Below are 10,023 nucleotides of genomic sequence, written 5' to 3' on the forward strand. Positions count from 1 at the left end.
TAAAAGCCGTGCCCCTCTGGGGGTTCCCAGGGTCAAGGGAGTCAAGGCCATTGACAAGAGAGGGTTGAAGTGAGTGGCCACTGGGCCCAGACTGAGACAGCAAAGCAAGTCAAGATAGAAGCAAGCTCTGAGAAGAAGTCGGGGTGTGGAGGATGGCTGTTTCCATGGAGACCACAGGAGGAGGGTGAGGGAGAAACAGGGGTAGCAGCGGAGGTCTCAAAGTGGGCAGTCAGTCTTTCTTTCTTTCTTTCTTTCTTTCTTTCTTCTTTTTTCTTTCTTTTTAGGCGAGGCAACCCTTGGTTGACCTCACAGATTGCAAGGACCTTGTCAGCTTGCAGTCCCTTATTTTTTTTTATTTTTTACGCCTGCAGCACCTGGTCTTCCTAAGTGGTCTCCCATCCAAGTACTAACCAGGCCCGACCCTGCTTAGCTTCTGAGATCAGACGGGATCGGGCTTGTTCAGGGTAGCATGGCTGTAGACGGGCAGTCATTCTTGAGGAGCTCGGGGGTACAACAGCTCTGAGCATTAGAGGATGAGGTACAGGTATGGCCCCAGAGGGGCTACTGTGGATAGTACACGATACAGGGTGGGGGTACTCTAGGGGGAAGGAGCTGGGTGAGCCAAGAAAGGAAGCCAAGTGCCTAATGGCTCATATTTTTATCCATGTTATTGGGATATAATTAACATACCATACAATTCAGCCTTTTAAAGTACTGAATTCAGTGGTTTTTTAATATGTTCACAAAGTTGTGTAACTATCACCAGCATCTAATTCCAAAACATTGTCATCACCCGAAAAAGAAAGCCCAGACCCATAAAAGTCACTCCCCAGCCCCCGGCCCCTGGCGTCCACTAATCTTTGTGTCATTATGGACTTGCCTCTTATGGACACCTCATCTAAATGGAATCACACAATATGTGGCCCTTTGTGACTGGTTTCTTTCACCCAGGAGAATATTTTCAAGGTTCATCCATGTCGTAGGATGAATCAGTGCTTCATTCCTTTTGTTGGCTGAAAAATATTCCATTGTGTATGTGTCCCACAATTTCTTTCTCTCTTCATCCGTTGATGGACATGTGGGTTGTTTCTACTTTTTGGCTGTTATGAATGATGCTATGATCACTCGTGTGCAAGTGTCTGCATAGACATATTTTTTTTTCTCCTGGGCATATACCTGGGAGAGTAATTGCTGGGTCATATGGTAACTTTATATTTACCTTTTTGAGAAACTGGCATGTTTTCCACAGGCGCTGTGCCAATTTACATCCCCACCAGCAGGGTACAAGGGGTCCAGTTTCTTCACTTCTCCACCAACGCTTGTTATCTCTTTAATTCGAGCCCTCCTAGTGGGCGTGAGGTGACATCTCATTGTGGTTTTGCTTTGCGTTTCCCTGATGACTAGTGATGTCGAGCATCTTTTCATGAGCGTGTTGGCCATTTGTATATCTTAGATATACAATAGAAATGTCTATTCAGATCTTTTGCCCATTGTTTAATTGGGTCGTTTGTCTCTCTGTTGTTGAATTGAAAAAGTTCTTTCTATATTCTGCAGACTAGATCCTTTTCAGATATGTGATTTTCAGGTATTTCCTCCAAGTCTGTAAGTTGTCTTTTCACTTTCTCGATGGTTTCTTTTGGTGCCCCAAGGTTTTTAATTTTGACGAAGCTCATTTATCCATTTTTCTTTTGTCGCTGGTGTTTTTGGTGTCATGTATAAGGAGCCATACCTAATACCAGGTCACAAAGATGTAACCCTGCTTTCCTCTAAGAGTTTTGTAGTCTTATTTCTTATATGCAGGCCAGTGCTCCCCTTGGAGTTAGTGTTTGTGTATGGTGTGGGGTAGGGGTAATTTTTTGCATGTGGATACTCATTTGTCCCAGCACCATTTGCCGGAAAGACTCGTGTTTCCCCCAGCGGGTCAGTTTTGACTTTCCACTGTCTCTGTCCCTCCCCTCCACTGTGCTCCCAGATACGGAGGCTGTCAAGAAGGCGGCCTTAGACATGAAGGAGGAGGAGCTGGTGAGCGAGCGCACAGAAGCCTTCACCATTGCCCGAAACCTCCTCACTGCTGCTGCAGACGCCATTGAGCGGGTCATGTCGTCCTACAAGGAGGTAACCCCCAGAGCGTCCACCCCTGCCTTGCCCCCCATCCCACCCTCAACGGGCAGGGGCTGAGCCAGGGCCTCCCTTCCCGCAGGTGACAGAGCTGGCAGGCTACACAGCCCGGGTACATGAGATGTTCCAGGTATTCGAAGAAGTCCAGCACTGTCGTTTCAAGAGGCCTGGGGAGCCGGAGGACGCTCAGGCGGGGTCCGGGGCTGTGGTCAGGTCCGGTGTTCGTGTGGAGGGGCCCCTGAAGATCCAAGGTAAGGGCGCCCACGCTACAGAGGCCCCCCCGATCCCTGCCCTCCTACTGCATCTCCCAGTGCCACCTGGAGGGCTGGATCTTTGAACTGCGCCCCCAGGGAAGGCTTCCTTCACAGAGCAGTCACTACTGGCCAGTCTACTCACTGCTCAGCTCTTTTCAGGTGCCCTGGCTGGGATTTCTATTTGCAAAAGAGGGGCACATGGTCCTTGAGTATAGGGGGGTCACTCATCCACATGGGCAGGAAGAGAAAGTTCAAGGCTACAGCAGGGGCCGGGGTGCTGTGGAAGAGGGACTGGAGTGTCTGAGCCGCCATTAAAGTGTTGCCAGGAGGGCAAGGCTGCAGGGCAGGACTGGGCTCTGTGCTTTGGTTTCTGGAAAAGAGAAGCAGCTTTGCCCCTCCCCCTCCCAGAGCACAGCACCAGATACTGGGGGGCGGGTCTGCTTGTGGGAAGAGCCACTGTACTCCCAAGGGGCCTTGGACCACACACTGGCATGCTGTTGTAGGGTTGGGGGGGCACATGGAACTTACCAGAAGGCAAAGGGAGTGCTGTTCCTCTTTCTCTTCCTTTGTGTTCTCTTCAGGCCAAGTGGTGGATGTGGAACAGGGAATTATTTGTGACAACATCCCTATCATCACGCCCACGGGAGAAGTGGTGGTGGCCAGCCTCAACATCAGGGTAAGTCGAGTGGGCTGAGCTGGGCCGGGCTGAGCCATGGGGCCCAGGGCCTGGCCTTCTGCATTTATAAGCCCAGCCGTTGGCATCCAGCCTGCCCATGTTGTCAGTAGCCATTGTCCCCATATCTACGTGGTAGGTGGGCTAAGGTCAAGGTGAAAGGCCAACATGCCTGACTATTGGGTGTGGAGTGATGGAGACAGAGCTGATAAAAGAGACTCATAATTAGCAGGATTGGGGAAGAGTCACTGACAGTTCCTTGCCCCGTTGTCGCCGGCCCCATCCCTACCCGACCCCAGCCCCCCAGAAGCCCGGGACTGGGGAATCTGTTTCAACTCCGACTGTCTTAGAACAGATTGCCCTCCACTGACTGGGCTTGGGGTCCCACCCATCCGCTTCAAGGAGCCCCCAGTGGAGGTGTGTGTGCTAGGTGCAGCCTGGCCCCCCAGAAGGACTCTCAGCCAAACTTATACAGGTCATCTGTGGAAAGGAAGCCGTAGTGGCTGACACCCACTGTGTGCCCAGTCAAGGCTTTGGACAGGGTTTGGGGTGAAGGGGAGACCTGCAGGGTCAGAGAAAGAAGTGAGAAGAAGTCATTCATCCGTTTATTCATTTAACCGATATTCTCTGAGCTCCACACTGGGTACTGGAAACCAGAGGTAAAACACGGAGGCCCCTGACCTCTAGGAAGCCCCACTCTGGGGAGCTCTAAAGTATTACAAAGGTCCCCAATGAAGCAGCTGTCCAGGGTCCAGTGGAGGCCATAGGAAGGGTAGTCACCATCCCCGGGGGGAGCAGAGGTCATGTGAAGCTTCACCCGGGAGCCTCTAGGCAGGCGAACCGCGTGATGAAGACCTCCCGCAGAAGGCAGGTAGAGAAAAGGCAACGGAATGGCAGCAGCTGAGGGGCCTCAGGGGCCGTGTGCGCCCGGCGGAGGAGCTGGGTTGGCAGGAGCCATGGCCAGGCAGGGAATAAGTGGAAGAGGCGAGCGGAGGGGGCAGTGCCTGGGGCTCCTTTCCTTGATCTGCTGAGAGGAACCCTGGGAGCCAGTTGGAGGCTAGGAACACGTCATTACCCCAGGTCCCCAGGTAGCACAGGACAGTGGCGTGATCCCCATCTACCCCAGCAGTGGTCACTCTTGGGGTTTAGGGGGAACTGCCGATGGCCTGTTTATCCAAGGCAGATGGTTTCCAGGCAGCCCAACTAGGCAAAGCCCAGCGGCCCCGGTGAGCAAGGGAGCAGAGCAGCTGGGTAGGAAGCGAGGCCATGTGAGGAGTGGGTAACTGGGGCGCAAGAGCAGGGCGTGGGGGCCGAGCAAGAGCTCTGGCCCGGTGGAGCCGAGCTCTGGGGCTGGGAGGTGTCGGGGAAGGTGGTGGGGTGGGAAGGGCGGCAGGAGAGATGCAGGGAAGGAGAGGAGGGAGGCAGCTATGGCGCCAGCTGAGGGCTGAGGCAGCTCTGCCGGGCCCAGCACCAGAGGAGCTTTGTCACACGTCTGGATGGGGAGGTCCAGACGATGGCAGTGGAGTCTCTCCCAGGTCTGGGGGCCTGGAAGTCCAGGCCAGGGTGTCTCTCAGGGCGGTGAAAGAGAATCTGTTCCAGGTCGTCCCAGCTTCTGGCGCTCGCTGGCCATCGGGGTACTCCTTGGCTTCACTTCCGTCTCGGCCTCTGGCTTCACATGGCGTGTTCCTGTGTACATGGCCGTGACCAAATGGCCCCTTTTTATAAGGACACCAGTCACATTGGATTAGAGGTCTCCCCGCTCCAGGACAACCTCATCTAAATTGAACTAATTACATCTGTAAAGACTCTGCTTCCAAATAAGGTCACATTCTGAGGTCCTGGGGGTTAGGACCCTAATACGTGAATTTTGGGGGACACAGTTCAACCTGTAACACTGACCAACGTGAGCCAGGGACAGCCTTGCATGGGCTGCACTCGTAGATCTTCTGAGGGCCATGGAGGCCGGTAGGCAGGCGAGGACAGCGGTCTCCCAGCCTCTGACCCTCTTTCCTGCACCCCCAACCCCGCAGCTCGGCTGGCCTTTTTCCATCAGCCAGTGGGCATCATGCGATTGGCTAATTGTGAAGCCTGAAGCCCTTGATAGTGAGCCTGAGGGTCACAGTGGCATCTCCGTGGCACCCTGGCACCCGTGGGGACAATGCGAGGGCCGTGGCAGGCAGCCAGAGTTTACCGTCCACCTAGAACTCTAACAAAGTGCCAAAACACTTGGATTCCCAGTGAAGTGGGATGCCGTGGCATGGGGGGCCGACGTTGACTTTCTGGGGCGTACATCCCTCCATGTGTCTGTGGCAGGATGGGCCCTCCTCCTGCTGGCCCCATGCTCTCTGGTATGTGTCGGGGCCTCAGGGAATAGGCTGGATCCCAAAACAGGCATTCAACTGGGGCTCTGGATGCCGGACCCCATTGCCTTGGCCCTGCTGTCCCTATCCACCAGCCTTGGGATGCACGTGGGTGCAGGACGCTGTCAGAGGCTGTCAGGAAGGCCACAGGTGAGAGGAAGAGGGCCCATTTCCCCCCGGTACCATGGCACTGCCCCCGCAGGTGGAAGAGGGCATGCACCTGCTCATCACAGGCCCCAACGGCTGCGGCAAGAGTTCTCTGTTCCGGATCCTTGGCGGGCTCTGGCCCACGTACGGCGGCGTGCTCTACAAGCCCCCACCCCAGCGCATGTTCTACATCCCTCAGAGGTGAGCAGCGCAGGGGAGAGGGTGGGAGCCAGGGTCCCCGCCCCTTCCGACCTGTGGAAACTGACACCCAGGAGATGGCAGAGCTTGGGGCCTTAGGAGAGGGACAGCGAGATGCTGCCCCCAGCATCTTGGGGCCTCCACCTGCCCCCTCCCGCCCTCCAACCCGGTGACTTTACAGCTGTTTGGTGTGCACATTGCGGGCCGTGAATCTGTGTGCGTGTGTGTGTATGTGTGTGAGCATGTGCGCGCGTGTGCTGTGCGTATGCATGTGTGCGTGTGCATGCAGGGTGAGTGTGTGAGTCTGGTGTACGTAGAAGGGTGTGAGCGCTCCCTGGAGCACTTTCTGGCAGGGGTCTGTGGGCTTAGAGTCGGCCCTGCCTCCAGCAGCCAGTGCCCATGGCGTAGGCCACACAGGCACAGGGCTGGCCCTTCCCTCGGTGGACACACAGCTTTCCCACAGGCCCTACATGTCCGTCGGCTCCTTGCGCGACCAGGTGATCTACCCAGACTCGGTGGAGGACATGCGAAGGAAGGGCTATTCGGAGCAACATCTGGAAGCCATCCTGGACATCGTGCACCTGAACCACATCTTGCAGCGGGAAGGAGGTAGGGAGTTAAGGCATCTCGCCTCTCAGCGCTAAGGACTGAGCCATCCATCAGGGAACCTGCTGCCAGCCCAGCCCCCGCCTCCCTCTTGGCCCCCGACATCCAGAAGGCCAAAGTGCTAGGCGCCCTGAGAGCCCGTCTTAACAGGGCAGACTGACAGGAAGTGGGTGGCCCAGGCTTCCCAGGCCTGAGTGAGGTGGAGAAGGGAGGCTAGGCATGCAGGCAGGGGCCGTCCGAGGGGCAGGGGCTCGCTGTCTGGCCGGATGCCCTCTCCAGGCTCTGGGGCTGGGGGCAGGGAGGCCCTGACAGGGAAGGAAACCCTTGGAAGGCTTTAAGCAGGGAAGCGACAGGTCAGTTTCGAATTTCAGCAAGAGGACAGACCGAGGGGCATGGCGTGGGCAGGGCAGCCAGGGAGGAGCAAGCACAGCCCATTGCTCAGAGGGCCTGGAGCAGAGGTAGAGGGGACACCCCGCTTTCTGGCTTGAGCCTGGGGATGCTGTCCCCTGAGAAGGAGAGGAGGAAGGGACAAGCAAGGGAAGGCATTGGTCAGGGGCTTACCTGGTTTGTCTGTGAATACCCGAATACCTGTTGGGCCGGAGATGAGGAGGAGAGGGCGGAACCCAGGGCGGGGCTGAACTGACTTTCTTAGTGAAATCTGAGCGGCAGGGTTCCGCTTCCTGCCCCCCCCCCCCACTTAGGGGCAGCTTGACCTTGAGCAAATCCCTCATCTCTTGAGACTCTCCACCTGTAGGAGACAGGTACCAGTCCCTCCTTCAGCGCCAGCATTAAACAAAATCACTCCTGCGGACTCTTCCCAGGTGTGGTGGCTGTGCAGAAAAGATCGGGGCCTGCCGTAGTGACTCACTTTAACTTGATCGCCTCTGTGAAGACCCCTTCCCCAAATAGTCACCTTGTGAGGTCCTGGGGGTTAGGAGTCCCTCATATCTTCTTTTAGAGGGGACACAATTCTGGTCCCAACTTCTTTCTGACTATTAACATATCACCTACAGACATACGAGTACCCAGGGCACCCAGAGCTAGAGGTTGGCCTTCTCCACAGTCAAATGTGCCATCTTCCACTGTCATTTGTCTCCCCAGCCCCTCCTAAGTGACCCCAGGTCCTCCCACCATGCCCACTATACCCAGCAAGCCCAGGCCTGGGCCGTTGTTGAATTGAGCAGAGCCCCTTTGTCCCCTGCCCAGGTTGGGAGGCCGTGTGCGACTGGAAGGACGTTCTGTCGGGGGGCGAGAAGCAGAGAATCGGCATGGCCCGCATGTTCTACCACAAGTGAGTAGGCTGTCCAGGGTCCTAGGGCTCCCTCGGGCACTGGTTGCTCTCCAAGCGGCTCAGCGCGCATGCTCTCTGGGGCTGCCTCAGGGGGAAGGCAGTACCATTAGGAGACCCCTTCCCGGGCCCCAACAGAGATTGGGCCACAAAGGGTGAGGGCTAGGGACAGACCAGGGTGTCTGGAGGGTCCACAGCCTTATCTACTCGGCCCCTACCCCCAAGGCCCAAGTACGCCCTTCTGGATGAATGTACCAGCGCTGTGAGCATCGACGTGGAAGGCAAGATCTTCCAGGCGGCGAAAGATGCAGGCATCGCTCTGCTTTCCATCACTCACCGCCCCTCCCTATGGTAGGTGCCCTCCGTTTCTGCCTGGAGTTCAGGGGAGGGCGTGCCCTTCCCGCATTTGACACCCCCATGACTTTGCAACTGGGGAGGGGATGGCGCTACCATCAGAGGGGCAGTGGGCCTTGGCAAGCCCGGCAAGTGTCTTCTACTGAACGGCCTCCTTCCCATCCCTCTCCTGGCCCAGGAAGTACCACACGCACTTGCTCCAGTTCGACGGGGAGGGCGGCTGGAAGTTCGAGAAGCTGGACTCGGCCACCCGCCTGAGCCTGACAGAGGAGAAGCAGCGGCTGGAGCAGCAGCTGGCAGGCATCCCCAAGATGCAGCGGCGTCTCCAGGAGCTCTGCCAGATCCTGGGCCAAGGCCCCAAGGTCCTCCAGGGTGCCGACATCTGACGGGGCCATGGCTTCAGGCTCTCGGCCCCTGCCCCTCCCTGAGCCCTCGGATCATATGAAGGAAACAGCAGCGCCTGTCCACCCACTGTCCCCCAGCCCTACCACGGGCCCACCCTGCATGGCTCCCCGTCTTCCCAGGCCTTGCGGCCACCGGCCTGCCTTGCCTAGCGGACTGCCCGCGAAACCGCGTGCCCGACCCCCACAACCCTGCCCTGGGGCAAGTAGACATGGAAGGTCCTACCCTGCTGCCCACTCCAACCCTGCCCCTTCCTTGCCCCACGATACTGTGACCTGGGCAGGGTCGCCGAATCCCTTCTTTTCTTTGGGGAGCGGGACAGGGGTAGGAGGTGAGCCCCAGCTCACATCACTAGCCAGTCTGTGCTGAGCCTCGGCATTTGTGGGGCGCTGCCCTCCTAAGACTGAAGTCCCCCTCATTTCCTCCTTTTCAGTCCCTCGGAGACAGCACGGTCCATCCCTCTGTTGCCACCACCCAGGTGGCTGCCAAGACTCCCGTCCCATGGGACGTCCTTCCTGCCATAGAAACGGCCAAACGGGACCCATGGCCAGACAGGGCCCCTTGTCTTCCTCTTGTCCCTACCAGTCATCCCGAAGAGCCCTCGGGAGAAAACATTGCACAGCATTTCTTAGCAAGTGATGATAAGAATGTAGTCCCTACCTGTCTTGGCCCCTACAACCTAATTTATTGGATTCCTGTTTGTAGCATCCTCTATTGCCGATGTGAGCACCCTGCTAGCAGGGGAGGTGACCCGGGCTGCGGTCCTTCCACCTGTGTCCCAGCCTCTGAGCCAGCCCCGGCCGGCCTGTTGCCCCACCAGCCTACACTGCCAGCTGCCACCAGGGGGGCCCAGGCCAGCCGGAGGGGGAGATGGATGCTGGTGCTTCCCGGAGTGCAGACGCCAGTGTTCACAGCTCAGTGCCAAAGAGGGGTCAGGCTGGGGAAGCTGTGTCTGCAAAGCCAGCCTCTGCCCGAGAGGGAAACCCCGCCACCGCCGTGTGCCTTTCGGGGGAGCCCTCAGCTCTCGGGCCGGGGAGGCTCCCTCAGTCCTTCAGTAAAAACCTCTCATGGAAAGTGCGTTCCTGCCTCCTGGCCTCTTCCTCTGGCGTGGTTTTGGGGGAGAGACGGGGAGGGGCAGCAGAGTGTCTGGAGTGGGGAAGGAATAACCTCAGCCCATGCCCCCCGCCTGACGACACAGCTCAGCACATTCTCTGGCTGACATGGCGGTGGGGACGTGGCTTGAGCAACAGTATCTCACAAAAATATCGGCTGAGCCCAAATTCAATTCTGGGCCAAGCCTGGACTCAGTGCTGGGATGGGGAGGAGGGGCCCAATTCCTGGTCCCTGCATGAGGAGCTTCTGGAGAGAGAGTGTGGGAAGATCAGCAAGCTGCAAAGTGGGCCGATGGGTGCGGGGGGACGGAGGAAAAAGGGTCCTGACCTGGCCTGGCAAGGGGTAGCAGGAAAGAAGTGGTTCTAGACCTTCTGGGAGAAGGGAACGCTTGTGCAAAGGCCCACGGATGAATCAGGAGCAAGAGGTGGGTTATCGATGCTGAGTACAGGCGAATGGAGGGGCCGGGGCCACGCTGAGGAGCCAGGACTTAACTCGGGAAGTGAGGAGAAG

The 10,023-nt window shown here is 57.3% G+C and overlaps 1 protein-coding gene and 1 pseudogene across 1 annotated transcript in view; one reads left to right on the top strand and one right to left on the bottom strand.

The window, feature by feature from the left end:
- ABCD1 (ATP binding cassette subfamily D member 1) overlaps positions 1-9,478 on the top strand; it is a 17,479-nt gene extending 8,001 nt beyond the window's left edge. Inside the window, exons 3-10 of the mRNA XM_006915278.3 lie at positions 1,973-2,115; positions 2,201-2,369; positions 2,954-3,048; positions 5,608-5,753; positions 6,214-6,359; positions 7,563-7,647; positions 7,870-7,995; positions 8,177-9,478. Coding sequence (XP_006915340.1) covers positions 1,973-2,115; positions 2,201-2,369; positions 2,954-3,048; positions 5,608-5,753; positions 6,214-6,359; positions 7,563-7,647; positions 7,870-7,995; positions 8,177-8,384 — 1,118 coding nt within the window. The 3' untranslated portion in view covers positions 8,385-9,478. The remainder of the gene's footprint in view (positions 1-1,972; positions 2,116-2,200; positions 2,370-2,953; positions 3,049-5,607; positions 5,754-6,213; positions 6,360-7,562; positions 7,648-7,869; positions 7,996-8,176) is intronic.
- Positions 363-481, bottom strand: LOC112482557 (annotated as a pseudogene).
- Positions 9,479-10,023: the final 545 nt, after the last annotated feature.

Source organism: Pteropus alecto, unplaced genomic scaffold, assembly GCF_000325575.1.
Source record: "Pteropus alecto unplaced genomic scaffold, ASM32557v1 scaffold396, whole genome shotgun sequence".
NCBI lineage: Eukaryota > Metazoa > Chordata > Mammalia > Chiroptera > Pteropodidae > Pteropus > Pteropus alecto.